General features: G+C 45.3%; 1 protein-coding gene across 11 annotated transcripts in view; it reads right to left on the bottom strand.

Moving 5' to 3' along the window:
- SLC41A2 (solute carrier family 41 member 2) overlaps positions 1–19566 on the bottom strand; it is a 94942-nt gene that overhangs the window by 31379 nt on the left and 43997 nt on the right. For all 11 annotated transcript variants that reach the window (XM_084796314.1, XM_084796309.1, XM_084796306.1 and 8 more), the window contains 2 exons: positions 9146–9293; positions 7137–7216 (listed from right to left, as the gene is read on the bottom strand). In XM_084796314.1, the coding sequence (XP_084652440.1) occupies positions 7137–7216; positions 9146–9293 (228 nt within the window). The remainder of the gene's footprint in view (positions 1–7136; positions 7217–9145; positions 9294–19566) is intronic.

The raw sequence follows: 19566 nt of genomic DNA, 5'->3' as shown, positions 1-19566 counted from the left end.
CTGGCCTTGAATTCACAGAGATCTGCCTGCCTCTGCCTCCCAGACTGCTGGGATTATAGGCATGAGCCACTGCGCTTAGCAGACATATGTTTGACTCCCACTCCCATATATTACCTTTATTTTCTGTTTTCTGATTGACACACTGTGCATATGCTGGCTAATGCCCAGCCTCTGTATTTTCCACCCTGGCTCATGCACTTCTAATGAGGGCAGAAATAGGGTCAGGAATACTGTATTCCTTTAATGTATAAATAGTATATTGTATGCATTCTTTAAGGTATAAGGAATAAATATAATCTGGGCATGGTGGTGCATGCCTGTAATGCCTGTATGTATATAATGAATATAAAAAGACTGGTAGGGAATCTGTAATATTAATATTTATATAGACATCCTTAGGAGAAAGCATTTTAAATGGCTCCTTCAGAAAGTGATTTAAAAAAAAACAGGGGAGGGAAGACAGAATGGGAGGATACAAGGGTGGATAACCATTGAGATGTAATATGAATAAATTAATTTTAAAAAGATTTAAAAAAGAAAAAAACCAGTTTAAACCACCCTAGTTTGGAACTTCCACCCAGTATGTCTAAATGCGTTACAAATATAGCATATAGGTATATTGAGACAACCCTCTAAATCCTTAGAGTGGCCATAGTGGCTCCTTCAGCCTACTGTACCATCCAAACATTATGGCTGTCTTCTTTATGCACAGCGAACCAAAAAAAGGTTGAGAAACACTGTGCTGGGGAACTAGGTCTATCTACCTGACTTGGAACAAGTGAGGCTGTCAGCCTAAGTCCCTCCCCCTTAGTCCTCCTCCCATCCCTCATCCCTGTTTCCGCCAGACTCTTCCGGGATCCAGTTCTCAGTGCTGCCGGAAGGTCTGGCTGGTCTTCCCAAGGCTACTTGGAAAGGATTTACATTCATGGTCCTCACTGCTCCCACCCCTCACGCTCTCCCCGCCCCACCCCACCCCACCCTGCCCCGCCCATCTCCATCATCCCTTTGCCTGTTATGTCAGTGCTCTCATCTGAGAAGGTCCATTTATACTTCTATTCTAATCCTTAATAAAATCATCATCATCATCTTCTTCTTCTTCTTCTTCAGGTACTGTTTCCAAGGTTTTAAATACTCTAATATTTGCCGGGCGTGGTGGCGCACGCCTTTAATCCCAGCACTCGGGAGGCAGAGGCAGGAGGATCGCTGTGAGTTCGAGGCCAGCCTGGTCTACAAAGTGAGTCCAGGACAGCCAAGGCTACACAGAGAGACCCTGTCTTGAAAAACTAAAGAAAAAAAAACTCTAATATTTAATAAATAAAACACACTTGTAGGGAGGCAGAGGCAGGCAGGTCTCTTTGAGTTCGAGGACAGCATGGTCTATAGGGCAAGTTCACCTGGGTTGTTACTTAGAGAAATCCTGTCTTGAAAAACAACAACATGGGGCTGGAGAGATGGCTCAGCGGGTTAAGAGCACTGACTGCTCTTCCAGAGGTCATGAGTTCAATCCCCAGCAACCACATGGTGGCTCACAATAAGATCTGGTGCCCTCTTCTGGCCTACAAGTGTACATACAAGCAGAACACTATATACGTAATAATAAATAAATTATATATATATATATATACATATATAAGAGAAAAACAACAACAAAATAAAACAACAACAACAAAAACCACTTATAACGGAGACTATAAAGACTCATGCCTGGGCCCCTGCTGTGTTTAAAGGGAGGGCACCCTCTCCACTGGCAGTGCCCTGAGCTCCTCCCTCCCATCCCTTCCCTCCCTACCATAGCTGCGTTAGCGTTTTCCATACTTCTGCATCTTCCTGTTCTTCTCAAATTGTGCATTCCTAACACGCCGCTTAATGTTCATGCTTGTAGGCTTTATGTAAAGGAAACAACACCATGCACGACACTCCCAGGTCTCACCCGTGCTCCCGCTCACTGTCGTTGTTAATAACACTGCACTAAAAGACTATCCCTTCCTTTACTTAGCCTGCTGCTAACCAAGCTGTACTCTAATTGACCTCTTCACCAGCAAATAAATGGCTGTTCCCTTTCTTCCAAGGATGGACACCTACTTCTTTTTTAATTTTTATTTGTTTGTTATTGTGGGTAGATGTCAGGGAACAGCTCGCAGGTGCTGGCTCTCTCCTTCCACAGTGTGCGTTCCAGGCACTGGACTCAGGCTGTCGGGCGTGGTGGCAGGCACCTTTCCCCACTGAGCCCAAGTCACAGGCCCTCAACCCTTTCTTCTGCCTGCCAATATTTTGCTCTTGAATCCTGAACTCATTTAACATCTAAAGAGGCCTTGCCTATATATTCATATCTAAAGAGTTTGGGAAGCAGAGCACGCAGAACAGCCGAGAAATCAATAGTAAGTCAATTTGTCTAGTTATAAACAGGAGAAATCATTAAGGAAAGAAATAAATGTTGCTAACATTACTAACAGTTTTATATAAACAGAAGGAAGCATTTTTTTTTCTACCTTTGCCTCCTTAAATGTATCTTAACCGTTCCGTCTGAAGTCTATGAATTTGTTTTATGTCCTAAGTTACGTTACGTAACATGGTAATTTCCTCTGATTCGGCGACATGTAGTTTGCAGCAAAATGAATTTTCCTCCTTAACCCATAACATTTATTCATTCACCACCTGCCCAGCCTTAACCCTGTGGGCATCACTCAGAGTAGAGAAGACAGAAGTTATCATTCAAAACAGACACACACTGCATTTCAATTGGTGGAAGAGAGGCAGGGGAGGCACAGAGAGGGGAGCAAGCAGCCCTGCTAAGCATACGCCTCGGGAACGACGCGTCGCTGTCACTGGCTCTGTGCAGCAGGCACATGGAGGAGATGGAGAGCAGCACAGAAGCATGATATAAAAAGGTGACACACCTCACCAAAGCAGCACAAGCAACTCAACAAAGGAGACATTGATGTGGACGGGGGGGGGGGGGGGGGGGGGAGGGGGGGGGCAGGGGGCTTGGGGATGAGGCTGGGAGGCAGTTTCTCTCTCAGGGTAGACTGCGCTCAGGTGTTAGGCTAAGTAATCAATCGATGCTTTATTCCCCAGGAAACAGAAAGGGAACTCTGATCTTTGTGCAAGGGCATAATCTGGTTTGTTGAAAAGGTAACATTATTATTTTATTAGAGTGTGTGTGTGTGTGTGTGTGTGTGTGTGTGTGTGTGTGTCAGGTGCATGCCATGGCATGCCTGTAAAAGTCAGGGGACAACTTGCAGGAGTTGGTTCTCTCTTTCTACCATGTGGATCCTGGGGGGACTGAGTGCCATACCCCTACCGAGCCATCTCACCAGCCTAGAAGATAATTTCTTACAATAAACAAATGGCAGGATAAACTGAATGAGAGAAGGGTCAGAGAGGAATTAATGGAAAGATCTATACAGGAAAAATAATGACCAGATGCAGGAATAAAATAAAAAAGTTGATGTAGCGCCCCCTATGGCTTGCCTTCTTCACCCTGTTAACACCTGAGGCAGCTCCTCCTGGAACCCCCCTGGCTATGCCAGCGGGCAATCAAGCAGGCTATCCCCGCTGCCCCAGTGCCAGCCCTAGCTCTGTAGAAGACTCTCTTTGCTTCTTCTCTGACCCCATTCCCTGGGGCTAGGCGGGTCTTCTACAGCAGTGTTTCTCAACCTGTGGTTTGCAGCCCCATTGGGAACTGAAAGACCCTTTCCCAGGAAAAGCCTCGGGCGATCAGAAAACACTGTAATATAACAGTAGCAAAATTACAATAATGAAGCGTCAACAAAAACAATTCAATGGTTGGGGTCACCACAACATGAGCAACTGCGTTAAAGGGTCACAGCGCCAGGAAGGTTGAGTATTGGGCTACAGCCTTCCTTCCTGCTAACAATGCCTGACATAATTTCTCCCTGGAGAGCCACTGGCCATGCCGGCCAGGTAAGGCAATCTTCACTCTTCTTCCCGTCCTCCGATTCCAGTTCCTCCTCCTCAGCCTGCAGCAGACCCCTGCAAGGGTCCACTGTGCCTCTCTTCCTCCATTTCTGTGGACTCCACAGACCCTCGTGGCAGGGAGGGAGGGAAAGGCAGACCAGCTTTCTTGCCCCCTGTAGTCCCCCTCAGCCCTGTGCTCTTCTGCTCCCCGCCATACCATCCTGTCAGCTCCCCGATACCCAGAAACAAGCTCCACCAGGGTCCCCCAGTAGACACACCTGGCAGGGCCTCAAAGCATGCCCTCGCAGGCAATCCACAGCTACCACATGCCCCTCAGACCCAAAAGGGACAACAGCCACCATGGAACAGAAAATCCACCCCCAAAAGACAGGACCGCATCTCAACGCCAAGAGTTACATTCATACAGCTGAAACACAACACAAGGACTTTAAAATAGACATTATGAATACGCTTGAGGACATTAAAGAGGATATGAATAAATCCATTAATGAAGTCTGTCCAAATGCAAACAAAAAGTGAAATGAAAATAGCTCAAGACTAGCCGGGCATCGTAGCGCATGCCTTTAATCCCAGCACTTGGGAGCCAGAGGCAGGTGGATCACTGTGAGTTCGAGGCCAGCCTGGTCTACAAAGTGAGTCCAGGACAGCCAAGGCTACACAGAGAAACCCTGTCTCAGGTAAAAAAAAAATAGCTCAAGACTATTGAAAGTATATGGAAAAAAGAAGAAAAGATAAGAAACCATATGGAAGGCGGCTGGAGAGATGGCTTAGTGGTTAAGAGCACTATCTGTTCTTCCAAAGGACCCGGGTTCAGTTCCCAGCACCCCCATGGCAGCTCACAACTGTCTGTAACTCCAGTTCCAAGGGATCTGACACCCCCCACACCAATGCACATAAAATAAAGTTAAATCTAAAAAAAAAGAAACTATATGGAAGTAAACTATATGGAAGTGGCAATAACCTCTAAGGAAGCCAAAAATGGAATTGAAAGATGTAGGAAGTCTAACAGGAACCTCGGAGGCAAAGCCTCACCAACAGAATACAAGAGACAGAAGAGAAAAGCTCAGGTGTTAAAGATGAGATAGAAGATACGGATACCTCAGTTAAGGCAAATGTTAAATAATTTTTTTTTTAAAACCCAGACACAAAAGATCCACAAAATTTGGAACGCTATGAAAAGAAAGAAACAGAGGTACAAAAAATATTTTCAATAGAACCATAGAAGAAAATTTTCCTAATGTAAAGAAGGAGGTTTCTATCAAGGTACAAGGTGCATACATAACACCAATATAGATGAGGCCAGAAAAGAAAGTACCGTCAGCACATGATAATCAAAACACTAAACATACAGAACAAAGAAAGAGTATTCAAAGCTGCAAAGGGAAAAAAACAACAACAACAAACCAAGTAACATATAAAGGCAGACCTTTCAGAATAAAAACCTGACATTTCAACAAAGACTCTAAAAGCCAGAAAGGCCTGGACAGATGTTCTACAAACTCTAACAGATGCCTCAATGCAACGAGCTCACACTGTAGTGAGAGGCATCCCTCTGTGTGAACAAGCAGGTCATGCGAGGGCAATGGGCAAGGCCTGGTAATGTTCGGGTCAAAAGAGGAAGAACCAGGCCGAGTGGGATGGTCCCGGGGTTTTAAGGATGGACAGATGGCAGGAGGAGATGGTGAAACCAGGCAGCTGGGAGAGGGATTTGCAACGACACTTGCCCTTGATGTTCTAAGGGCACTCAAAAGTCACACTGTTCAGTAGAAATTTTAGACCTAAAATTAGACTTCTTCAGAATGTGTCGTTGTGTAACTTTTTATGTGACTACAGAAGCTTGATTCCTTAAAGAAGAAAACTAATATATGCTAAATGTGTGGTATGCCAAGGTAGAATTACTTTTTAAGTTACATTGACCTAGGCTGTACTGAAGTCTACCTCAATGATCACCACTCCGAAGACCAGTAGCGATGGATTAAGTTGTCCTGCTAAGTGTTAACTCATACAAAATTCCTGATGCTCTTTTAACATGATTCTTTAATGTACGTATTATAAGTACTTAATATAAAAATTATTATTTCTGTTTTCTAGGCAAGGAAATTAGGAGGCAGAGTTCGCAGGCATCAGAAGAGTAGCCGATCTTAGTGGATGAAATGAATTTAGGGAACGACCAAATCTGGCTAATCCTGCTTCTTCTAAGATAACCAACAAAAGCAAATGTAAGAGCAGCAGGTAAGACGAGGGAGCTGGAGGAGTGGCCCAGCGGTTGAGAACAAGTAGTGCTGGGGGCTGGAGAGATGGCTCAGAGGTTAAGAGCACTGGCTGCTCTTCCAGAGGTCCTGAGTTCAATTCCCAGCACCCACATGGTGGCTCACAACCATCTATAAGAGATCTTGTGCCCTCTTCTGGCCTGCAGGGGTACATGCAGGCAGAGCACTGTATACATAAGAATAAATAAATAAATCTTTAAAAGAACATGCAGTGCTGTTGCAGAGGACCTGGGTTCGGTTCCCATCACTCATGTCAGGCACATAACAGCCACTTATATAACTCCAGCTCCAGAGGAATCCCATGCCCGTGGCCTCTGCTAGCACCCGCACTCACATGTACACACCCACACATATATACTCATAATTAAAAGTAATTAAAAAAATCTTTTTTTAAAAAGCCGGATGTGGCTTTAATCTCAGCACTCAGGACGCAGAGGCCAGACAGGGCTTAAAACAAAACAAAACAAAGCCGGGCGTGGTGGCGCATGCCTTTAATCCCAGCACTCGGGAGGCAGAGGCAGGTGGATCGCTGTGAGTTCGAGGCCAGCCTGGTCTACAAAGCGAGTCCAGGACAGCCAAGGCTACACAGAGAGACCCTGTCTCAAAAAACCAAAAAAAAAAACAAAAACAAAAACAAAAACAAAAACATCAGACAAACCAAAGAGAAAGGACAGCTCGGGGATGAAATACTGTATTTTGGTATTTGGCCTTAAAAGTTAGGTGCGCCTGTCAAGCCAACATGCAACAAAAATGGTCAAGAAACAGTTCTTTCTCAAGCACAGTTTGCTCTCTGTACTGAGATCAGGGAGGAGAACTTGTACTCTGAGTTACCTCTGAGTTTGAAGAAAGAAATGGGTGGAGCAGGAAGCCATGCCTAAGGGTCCCTAAGGGTGACGTCATGCCGGAAGCGGGACCTTCAAGGCTTACCGTTGATAACTGGCGTGTAAACCACAATCCCAACCAAGTTTGGGTCAGATACAGTAGTGTCCAGAATAAGGCCCCCGATGCTGAAAGAAAGAAAACCACACATTAGGGCAGAGGGATGAAAGAGGAGCTCACGCTGTTGCGACGTTCGGACACCGCCGCCTTGTATAGTACAACGCTCGTGCCATGTAAAAGTCAGGCAAGCCGGGCGTGGTGGCACACGCCTTTAATCCCAGCACTCAGGAGGCAGAGGCGGGTGGATCGCTGTGAGTTTGAGGCCAGCCTGGTCTACAAAGTGAGTCCAGGACAGCCAAGGCTACACGGAGAAGCCCTGTCTCAAAACAAACAAACAAACAAAAAATCAGAAGAAAAGAAGAATATTCAAAGTTGAAATCAATGTTCACAGTAACCATCAGTTGCATGTGTGTGTTAGTTTTGTTTCGTGGGGGGGGGTATTTATTTATTTATCTTTTTAACCCCTTTGGGTAATAGGGACTTGTTATATATAGGCCAGGATGGCCCTGGACTTACAGCAATCTTCCTGCCTCAGCCTCCCAAGTGCTGGAATTATAGGTGTGTGTCTCAATGCCCAGATTACCCATATGTTAACTGCACTGAACTATCTAGAAAGATCTACAAGGCTTAGAACAACGGCATTAATGGTTCCTTCATAGTCATCTGCACGTAGCAATTTTGTTTTTGTTTTGTTGGAGACAGGGTGTCACTATATAGCCTTGGCTAGCCTGGAGCTTCCTAGTAGACCAGGCTAGCCTCAACCTCCTAGAGATCCATCTGCCTCAACCTCCCTCCCAGGCGCTGGGATCACACTATTTTTTGAGTCACGGCATCTACTACTCCTCAATTTAAACACGAGCTGTAAAAGCAGTTTTCTTCATCTTTATAGTAAGCAGGCATGAGAGGGTGGTTTCTACTGTGCTGGACTAGACGGATTACAACCCTATTACCACAGGAGCTGTAGCAACAGGAAGAACAGACCTTGAGAAGTCTGGGGAGTGAGATGGCAGTTTTGATATACCACAGCGGCAAGCCATCCATTTTCAGTATCTCAACAGGCCCTAGAGGCGTGTCTACGTTCTGGAAGTCTTTATTAGCTGGTTACCTTCCGTCCATGTCATATTTACTGTTAAGACCCTGCCAGTGCCAACACCCATAAGGAAATGTTGCCCAAATCTTCCAAGAAATGCAATCTACGTACATCAAAATGAGCCACGTGCTATCACATGTGGCTTGACAGTCCAAACAGCAGAGCAAAGGCTATGACATCCCCTGACAGGACAGTCCAAACAGCAGAGCAAAGGCTATGACATCCCCTGACAGGACAGTCCAAACAGCAGAGCAAAGGCTATGACATCCCCTGACAGGAGTCGCTAGCCCCCTTCGCAGACTCTCTGGGCACTGGGAATTGGTTGCCACTGGAGTGTCTGTGTTTCTAAGTGGCATGTCTACACGCTATAGCTCAGTTCTAGAGGTAGACCTCCATCGCTGACCGCCTCCTACGGCAGATGAGGGTGCACCGCACAGCTCCCACAATTCCCTTCTGTCCGTACCCTGTCAGTCCCGGCGAGCCCTTCTCCACACGAAGCAGCCACCAGCCATTCCACAAAGTTGTTTTTTAAGTTCCTGGAGTCACTTTCCTTACGCTCTCTGTCCCCTACACTCTGGGTGGCTGTCACCCTCTACCTCCTCTCGTAGGTCTTCCGTGCTGGGTTTGGATCTTTGTTTTACCCAAATCTAAACACTGGCATAAGACCCCCAGTTCACCACACTTAACAGGACACTCCTACTCTTCCCCAGATTACTCTTTTCATCAAATGTGCACTGAACATCTTTCCACAGAAACAGAGCATAACAGTGTTATTCTGGAAGGCTAATGCTCCATTTTGCAACCCGGATGCCTCGCTGCCAGGTCCAGAAATTTGTTTAGTATGTACATACCTACACAGACCATGGTTTCTCTTTCCTCCCTCCCTGTCCCCTCCCCCAACACTCACCTGCTTATAACCATGGCTGTAATGACGGGCTCCCAGCCTGAGTGGAGTACTGTCCTGGTAGCTGGGTGTTTGGCAGCTATTATAATCCAGATGGGTGTCAGAGCCAAGAAGAAGGCACAAACTAATGGAGAAATGTAGTAATACGTGTCTAGAATAAAGAAAAAGAGACATTTCAAGCCCTCTTGTTTCCAATCGCAGACCTAAACTATCAAAAGAAACGTTTTACCACGTTTATTTTCAAACGCAGTAAGCGCCTTACAGTTTCTATATACTTAAATTTTAGAACCGTAAATAACCCTCAATGCCAAGTATGGCGGCAGCCCATTCCCCTAACCCAGCACTCAGGCCGGCCTGTGCTACACAACGGTCTGTTCCTTTAAAATATCAAATAACCTAACTGTAAGAAAAACAGGTTAATTCACAAATGTTCATTATGAGGCAACAGTGCGGCCCACACAAGAGAAGCAAGGGCTCCTGGGATGACAAGAAGCAGGAGAGCAGCTGCCAAGACCCTGCTGTGCTTCTTGGTGCGTGTCTGGGTCTTAATTATTCAAGCCGCCTCTGTTTCCACCTTCTCTCTGACAGCATGCTTGGCTATACGTCGTTTCACAGAAATGATCTATGCCATTTCTTTTCTTTATGTTTTTGGGCTTCTGTTGTTGTTATTGTCGTTGTTGTTGTTTTGGTTGGTTGGGTTTTGTTTGTTTGCTTTTCAAGACTGGGTCTCTCTGTGTACCCTTGGCTGTCCTGGAACTCAGATCTGTAGATCAGGTTGGCCTTGAATTTATAGAGCTCTGCCTGCCTCTGACTCCCAAGTACTGGGATTAAAGGCGTGAGCTACCACTGCCCGCCTGTGTCCAAGCCATTTCTAAACAAAACCTAACATGAACTCTCAGAAATGGTGTGTGTGTGTGTGTGTGTGTGTGTGTGAGAGAGAGAGAGAGAGAGAGAGAGAGAGAGAGAGAGAGAGAGAGAGAGAGAATTATCTTCTAACACTGTAAGCTCAGAGTTGAGGGGAGAAATGAACCCTCCAGTTGCTGCCTCCACCCCTGCTTTCTTACTAAACCCCAGAGAGTGAGGCTTGGGTAACTCAAATTAACAACACAGAGCAGGAGGGGAATGCGGGATGTGAAAAGCAAGGGTGTGTGCACAGGGCAAAGGAAAAATGCCCAGCAACCCTCCAGAGCCTGCAACAACCGGAATCCTAAAAAAAATCCAACATGCACACTGAGAGCAGTCAGCAGAGCCCCGAGAGAGGCGCATCCGAGGAGGAGGAGGACACCGGCCTTGGGAAAAGGTCTGGTCTAGACTTCCCCAACATAACCTCGAAGCAGGCCCCACAAAGCTCAAGCTAAGCACATGAACTTAGATACAGACAGACATAGACACACACATGTACACTCCTACACACACACACACACACACACACACACACACACACAGAGTCCACATTAATAAAGTCCTACACTGTGTATGGAAACAGCACTGTGTTCACTATGCCCAGCAGCCAACCAAAAGTTAAGCTTGGAATATTTGACTGCATGAAAATCTCTGAGATAATTTTACTCTAGCTCACTTTCCTCATAAATTTTTTCAAGTCCCTAAAGTGATTTTTAACAAGTCTAGTCAATTAAGTATATAAACAAGATGACTTGCTTGGTCCAATGGTACACACACAATCACAAGTTCAAGGCCAGCATAGGCCACAATAGACAACACAAAAGAAAACATAAGGTAGGACTGGCAAGGAGGCTCAGAATAAAGCACTTGCAGCCAAGCGTGATGCCTGAATTTGATCCCCTGAACTAGCCTGGTAGGAGAAAACGGACTCGTGAAAGCTTCCATACGAATGCTGTGGCACACTCACTTACACACATACACTCCTGCCCACAGACACACACCACTTACACAATATACTTCTGCCCACAGACACACACACACCTACATAATATACTCCTGTCCACAAACACAGGCACACAGATACATAGACACACACTCCTACACACACATACACACACACACACACATACACCCACCCTTACATACATGCAACTCCAGCCCACCAACACACACAGAGACAGATACACACACACCCCTACACACGTACACTCCTGCCCACAGACACAGACACATACAGACAAATACACACTCCTCACATACACACACACACACACACACACCTATACACATACACCCCTGCCCACAGACACACATATACTACTGCCTCTGATACACAAATACACAGACACTCACACACACACACACACCACACACACAAATGAACATTATTTTTAAAAAAGGAAAATGAAAGGGCTGGCGAGATGGTTCCAGTGGTTAAGAGCACTGACTGCTCTTCCAGAGGTCCTGAGTTCAATTCCCAGCACCCACATGGTGGCTCACAATCTCCTCAAACTCCAGTTCTAGGGGATCTGACTCCCTCTTCTGGCCTCCATGGCACTTCACACATGTGATGCCAGACATGCAGATGAAACACACAGTACAATAAACATGTTTTAAATGTAAAAGATGACAATTCTTAAAATACATATTCATCTAATATACACAACTTCAGTTAGTTCTCTATAATGATCACAAGAGTGAGATTATTGGGGTGACGGTGCTCTAACGGGCTAAACCCCTGTAAGTGCGGAGCGCCTCTTCAGCACGAACTTTAATCAGCTATATGAGCTTCAGCATGCTTGAGTCCCTATGGTTGGAAATCACCTATCTTTTATTTAAATCACAATATTATCCCTAAGGGTTTGTTTTTCAGGACAGGGTTTCTCTCTGTGCGGCCCTGGCTGTGCTCATGCACACCTGCAGACCACGACACATGAGTGACGATCAGGACAAGGAGGTCCGTTCGCTCCTTCCACTATGGGGTCGGACTCAGGCCATCAGGCTGCGCAGCAAGGGGCCTCACCTGCTAAGCCATCTCACTGGGCCTCCCATTGCTTTTCTAAAGATGAAAAAGCACAAATTTCTTGAAGGAATCCCTGGGGCACCTTGTAAACCAATCGGAACATTCCTACCTCATGAAACACCTAGAGCTGCCGACCGCCTCCACAACACGGAGGAAACGCTAAAAGCAGCCTCTACCATGCTGTCCTCAACCTCAGTATCAGGAGGGACATCTGAAGTTGAGAAAAGCCCTCCGCACCCCCACCCTTGCTCCTCACTGCTGCCCTGTTCTCAAAGAAGAGTGAAAAAATTAAAAAATAATGAGCTCCTCATGGGGATCCACAAAAAGTTACACCAAGTTACCACACAACCCAAAATGCTGCGTCTAGATGTGTCCCAAGTGAACTGAAGACATCCATTTTCACATTTTAAAAAACCTCACAGGTGAATGTTCACCCCAGCGTTATCTGCAGGAGTGCAAAAGAGGAAAGGACCTGAGCGTCTATCAAGCGGTTAATGGCGTTAACGCAGTAACATCCACCCACTGGAGCATCGCTCAGCCATGATGTTGGCATCCTATCCTGGGATATTCTTCAGCACTGGAGATTAAAGGACTGCGCCACCACGCCCGGCTGTCACCTGATTTTTAAGGGCTTTAATAGAAAATAAAGGAGAGACAATACAAGACTCAGGACACGATGCCAATGCTGGGTGAGATTGAAGCTACGTAGCCTCAGGGCTCCTTTTATGTTTGCAGCTCTTCTGAAAGTATAAAGGTATCACCAAGTTTATTAAGCGTTGAAAAGTGGGAAAAATCGTCATGAAACCAAAACTTCCAAATGACTTACTATAATTGTGTTCTATTTCGATCTGGTGTTTAAATGCCGCCATAAAATTAAAGAATTAGTTTTAGAAAACCATTAATGGCACAATTAGCAAAAGAAAATGGTCAATTAAAAGCCAGACACAAACATCTGCATCATATTAAAGTGTAAGATAATGCCCCTTTTCTAAATGAAATGTGCTTAGCGGATCCTGGTCAGAACAATATTTCATATTAAGCTATCGATACACTGTTGAGTGTTGCGCTGAGCTCTATACTGACCCACAAGGATACGCCCTGAAGCGTGACTGTTGATGTGAGACGGCTGTGTGGATGATCCGAGTGGGCGCTAGGTGCGATCACTGCTATCCTAATAAGAGGGAGACAGGACAAGAGGAAAGAGCAGTGTGGACAGAAGCAGGCACCAAAACCAGGGCGTGCCAGCAGCTGCCAGGCGGGAAGGGCAGGAACCAGGCTCTCTCCCTGAGCTTCGAGAAGGAGCCGGCACTGCCAACACCTCAGCATCTGTCCTATTTGGATGATTTTGGGTGTCTAAACCCTAGAAAGGAGGAAATGCCACTGCATTGTCTCGAGCCACCAAGCATTTGAATCGGGCGAACTGTTCCACAAGAAAACTAGAACACAGGCTGGAGAGTTGGCTCAGTAGTTAAGAGCACCGTCTGCTCTTCCAAAGGACCCGGGTTCGATTCCCAGTACCCACATGGCAGCTCACAACTGTCTCCAAGATCTGACACCCTCACACCAATGCACATAAATTAAAAATAAATAAATAAATATTTTAAAAAAGAAAACTAGAATACATGAAACGCTGGGGTTTTCACACCCTCAGGAGTTCGCATGTATAGTACATATCCTGTGCTGAAATAAACCACAGAAAAGTAGCTATTCACCGAGCCAAAGTTGTACAGATTACTCTGATTCTGCTGAACTGTTGACCACCAGAACACTTCAGTGGTCGCACCTAGTGTAGAGTTGGCAGCTTTTTCCAGCTACTTCTCCCTTGCTGCATGGAGGGCCTCACCTAAATTCCTCTGACTATGAAGTGACACATTTTATATACCAGCTGGTTCTGTGAGGTTCTGTGTGAGGAACGCAGTAACACACACTATGCGCTTCTTCCCAAAAGTCCACTAACTGTCACACTTTCTTGGAGAATTGGTATTCTAAAAATCACTCAAAGATGGCACAGTGCTTTAAGTTAAAGCAAGCACAGTGGTCGTCCTGGTAAGTCCACGTCAACACATCCTTAGTGAGACGCTAGAGCCCGCCATCAACCGCTAGGGGGCGCCTCTGTGCTCTCAAAGGGTTGAACTAGCTGGCGTCGACGGCTGCCATGGAGCTTTGGCTGGCTGGTCACCTTTCCTAGGTAACCCAAGGATTTTGGTTCTGAGACCTCGTCTAAGAAGAGAAAAGCTGGTACTTTTTCTCAAGTCAGTAAATGTTCATTCTCTTTCGATGCGGAGATTTTTCCATCTTAGTCAACTCCCTTTTAAATGAATGTCTTTAGCAGCCAGTGTTGGTGCATTATGTTCAAAAGATAGAGTCTGTTACTGTCAGCTGCAGGCTTGGAAATCAGTCTGTGCACAGTCCAATAATAGAAGCTGGCATTGAAAGTCCTCGCCTAGAATTACAGGGACATTTCCAACCCTCAGTTTACTTCTATTCCTAGCGTATGTACTGTAGGGGTGGCCACTGTGTCTGTAAGCTACAACAACTGTAGCGATGCTGGAAAGTCCTCACCTACAATTAAGGAGACATTTCCAACCCTCGGTTTACTTCTATAGCTAGCACATATAAAACAGGAGTGGCCACAGTGTCTATAAGCCACAGCTGTAGTGATGCTGGTGGGTGAGGTTACAGTCCCGGAACTCAACTTAAACCCATCTTACACAGAGGCAAGAAACAAACGGGTCATAGGTGACTGAAAATGACTGGTGAATCAAAGAGAGCACAGACTCTGTTGTCCTCAGCAGAGCAGTAGAAAACTACTAATGGACCTCCTGTGCCTTTAGCTAAATAGGACTATAAAGTCCACACAATCCAAAACGGTAGCAGCCTGTCTGCTCTACATCCCTAAAAACCCAGGAGGTGAAACCACGCCACCATCCTGACTTAATGCACCACAAAAATGGAGGTGCAAGCCCAGTGAAAACTGACCATTAGATCTTTGCTTTTGTTTTGTTTTGTTTTGTTTTGAAGACTGGCCTAGAATTCACTCTGTAGACCAGGCTGGCCTCAGAACTCACAGCGATCCTCCTGCCTCCGCTTCCCTAGTGTTGAGAGGAAAGGGATGCCACTGTACCCAGAATGACAGGCAGATCTTACTCAGGCCTCCTGGTGTTGGCTTAGGGTAGACAGACGCCCACCCCACCCAGAACTCAAAATCTTATCATGGCCTTATCCTCCTGAATAGAATAAGCTTTCCTAGAGTCTTTCAGTCTCGAGAACGTTTTGAAGACAAAGTCGCTTGACCCTGTGAACTGTCAGAAGATGTGAGCATTCTCTTCGAATGAAAGAAGAGCACAACTTCTCGTGTACAAAGCTAAGTCCCATATACACATCTATCGTGGCCAGAACCTTGTTTCATGCTTTGATGGTCATGGTTGCTTTCCATTCCCTCGCTGTTAGTTTATGCATCATGAGTCACTACCACCACACACTACTTTCATTTGACCTGCTCCGCTACTGAAATCCCTCAGGGGTGGCTCTCTCATATTCTGCCACACTGTCTGTATATAATTTCTGGTAGATTCTTTTTTTTTTTTTTACAGCCCAAGGGGTCTTAGTCTCAATCCCAGAGATTGGGGCCATGTAATATTATCAAAATAACTTACATTCTTTTTTTTTTTAAGATTATTTATTACGCATACAGTGCTCTGCCTACATGTAGGCCTGCAGGACAGAAGAGGGCATTAGGTCACATTATAGATGGGTATGAGCTACCATGAGGTTGCTGGGAATTGAACTCAGGACCTCTGGAAGAGCAGAAGTCAGTGCTCTTAACCTTTGAGCCATCTCTCCAGCTCCTAAAATAACTTACATTCTAAGAGACGGGAATTTTTTTTGCCGGACCTCACAGCCAGAGTTACTAATACATTGTGAGATCACCTGTGACCTAAGAATGCTTATCCTACTGTGCACTCAGCCTGTTTAACCTTCCTTTAAAAGAACAATGCAACAATCAACCTTACTTTCCTTGGATTTCCCATATAATCAAGCCAAGCTAATGCATAAATGTAATCTTAAATTATGTACTCTTCCATGCCCCTGATGAAAAAATAATGCATGTGTGTTATAATCATTTGCTGGAAACAAGCAGTCTTACAAAATGAATGTCCACCATAAATGTTGAATATAATACATGGCTATTGTTTGATGAATAATGATGTGTATAATACGGCTATCTGGGTCGGCTGGAGTCAATCACTTAATCTCTTGTAAAACTCTGTTAATATTTTATGTAAAGTAGCCCCCTCATTCCTTTTCTACTGAGCAACTTCTGTGCTATTCAAGAAAAGAGAGCCAAGTCCCTTTTTAGTGACTGTGCTGGCTGGTCCTATGTCAGCTTAACACACACACTAGAGTTATCTGAAAGGAGAAGACATCAATTGAGAGAATGCCTCCAAAAGATGAGTTGTAGACAAGCCTCTATGGCACTGTCTTAATTAGCCATTGATGGGGGTTAAGGGCAACTCATAGTGAGTGGTGCCATCCCTGGGCTGGTGGTGCTGGGGCCTATAAGGAAGCAGGTTGAGCAAGCCATGAGGAGCAAACCATGGCACCCCTCCATGGCCTCTGCCTCAGCTCCTGCCTCCAGGTTCCTGCCCTGTTTGAGTTCCTATCCTGACTTCCTTCAGTGATAAACAGCAATAAGTAAGTGCAAGCCAAGTAAACACTTTCCTCTCCAACTTGCTTTTTGGCTGTGGTGTTTTGTTGTAGCAATGGAAACCCAAACTAAGACAGGGCCACACAGACAGACACACCAGGACAGACGTATTCAGAAACAGACATAGTCACATAGGACAGGTTTAGAAGACCGACTCCAGGCAGGCACAGACTCATATAACAGACAGAGGGCAGAAGACATGGGGAGAGTGAAATATAGAATTAAAACCTGGTCTTCCTCTTAGTTAAATGACACTGCAGGGAAGTGCTTTGATTTCCTTCCTTAATGAGACACCAACCCATTACTGGCATCTTGGAGTTTACTACTGCTATTATGAATAAACCAACAAAAGAATAAACAAATGGGAGGAGTAGAATATTGTATACAATCTCAGTCCTCCTATTCAAGTCTATTTCAAATTTTGCCTCAAGTTTTAATTATTTATCATCAGGGTTCTCAAGTGTATCATAATTTTTTAAAGTCATATTTTGGTGCTAATTTTAGGATTAGACCATCAATTCTGTTTCTCTGTGTTTATTGTTTTTTTTAAATATTTATTTATTTACTATATAATGTTCTGCCTGCGTGCAATGCCTGCCCACCAGAAGAGGACACCAGATCTCATCATAGATGGTTGTAAGCCATCATGTGGTTGCTGGGATTTGAACTCATGACCTTTGGAAGAGCAGGCAGTGCTCTTCACCTCTGAGCCATCTGTCCAGCCCCATGTGTTTATTGTTTATGAGGCTTAGTAACTTGAGTCTTTACATCTTCCCTCCCAGAGTACCATCTGGAGAAGCTCCTCTATTCTCTGTGCTGGGACCTTCTCATGCCCCCCTTAGACGAGACACAGCACATCTTTCACTCCCTGGATAGCAAGGCCTCCATCCCTCTTTAGAAGCACAGAGATTACAAAAACATATTTTGGCCTCAGAAACAACGCTTAAGATTAAGGAACTGAGGCCCCAGAGGGAGAAACTAAGGCAGAATAGGAAAGCAGAGAAAATAAAGGGGGGTGCGGAGAGGGAAAGGAACCTCTGACCCCCTGAGTCTGGTTAATACTTCTCCAGCTCAGAGTCAAGAATCCCAGCACAAGGGACTGGAGAGATGGCTCAGAGGTTAAGAGCACTGTCCATTCTCCCAAAAGTCCTGAATTCAATTCAAAAACCACATGGTGGCTCAAAACCATCTATGATGAGATCTGGTGCCCTCTTCTGGCCTGAAGGTGTACATGCAGGCACACATGAGAGCAGAACGCTGTTTAATAATAAATAAATCTTTTTTTAAAATGAGTCCTAGCACAATAAACAAACTGTGCTGTTTAGACTACCTGCACAGAGATAATATTCCTTTTTGCAGGGATGCTTTCTCTCCCAAAATGCCAAAAAATAAATCTATGTGAAAATCCTTTTCTTGGTAAGTTCTAACTCTGCCTTGAAAAAAAATGGGAAAACTGACCAAATGCACAGAAAGTCATGAAAAACCCCTCAGTATAAAAGCACGGATGGACATGTGGGTGGGTGGATTTACTGACAGGGTCTCCTTACCAAGCAAGGTTGGCTTGGAGCTTGCAGTGTAGCCCAGCCTGGATTTGAACTCAAGATCCTCTTGCCTCGGTTTTCTCAGTGTTAGGATTGCAGCCACACACTACCACCTGCAGCTCAGATACTTCTTTACTGGCATAAAGAAATGCCACTGAGCTGGGCATGGTGGCGCACGCCTTTAATCCCAGCACTCAGGAGGCAGAGGCAGGGGGATCGCTGTGAATTTGAGGCCAGCCTGGTCTACAAAGTGAGTCCAGGACAGCCAAGGCTACACAGAGAAACCCTGTGGAAAGGGAAGGGGAGGGGAGGGAAAGGAAAGGGAAGGGGAAAAGAAAGGGAAAGGGAAAGGGAAAGGGAAAGGGAAAGGGAAAGAAAGAAAAAGAAAGAAAAGAAAAGAAATGCCACTGAGTTTTGTACACTGATTCACATTATGAAACCTTTCTCCACTTATTAGTTCCACAATCCTTTTAATGGAATCTTCAGAGTCCTTTATGTTTTTGTACACACAGGACTGTGTCATCTACAGAAAGGGATAATTAACGCCTGCGTTTCACCTGGATGCCTTTCGTCGCTTTTCCTGTCTGGCTGCTCTTGTTAGTTCCAGCAGGATGCTGAGCAGAAGTGGCGAGAGTGGCCGCCACTACCCTGCATCACCACAGAGGCAACGCTTTCCACTGATGGAGGAGGCAGCTGCCCTGGTCATCGGAGCTCCTGGCCCGTGGCTTTACCAGGGTCTCTGGCCTTGAAAGCAGGCTAAGCTGCCTGTCTCATCAAACAAGCCTGGACGCATTTTCTAGGGATGCTTCTTTCTCGGGAAGCATTTGTTGTCTGGGGTTTTAAATCTTTTAACATTTATTTGTGTCTTGGTGTGTTGCTGAGGTCTCACTCTGTAGCCCAGGCTGGCTCCACACTCATGGCAATCCTCTTTTCTTTTTAATTACTACTCCGGGCTACTTGTCTAGTCAGGTTTTGTGTTTCGTCCGGACTCAATCTCAGTGGCTCTATGTTTACAGAAATGTATCCATTCCCCAGAGGCGATGTAATTCTTCATAATAGCCTTTTATGACCTTCCCGTTCTGAGGTACCCATTATAACACCTGTGCTTTCCTTTCTGGTCTTTTTCGCTTAGAGTCATTTCTCTTCTTAGTCTAGCTAAGATTTTTGTTAGTTATCTTCATTGTCAGAAAAAGCAAGCTTTCATTTTGCTGACTTACTCGATAGCTTTCCTACTTGGTTTAACTATACT

This window comes from Acomys minous (genome assembly GCF_964271855.1).
Source record: "Acomys minous genome assembly, chromosome: 9".
NCBI lineage: Eukaryota > Metazoa > Chordata > Mammalia > Rodentia > Muridae > Acomys > Acomys minous.
Note: the sequence above shows the minus strand (reverse complement) of the source record. Positions and strands in the feature narration are given on the sequence as shown.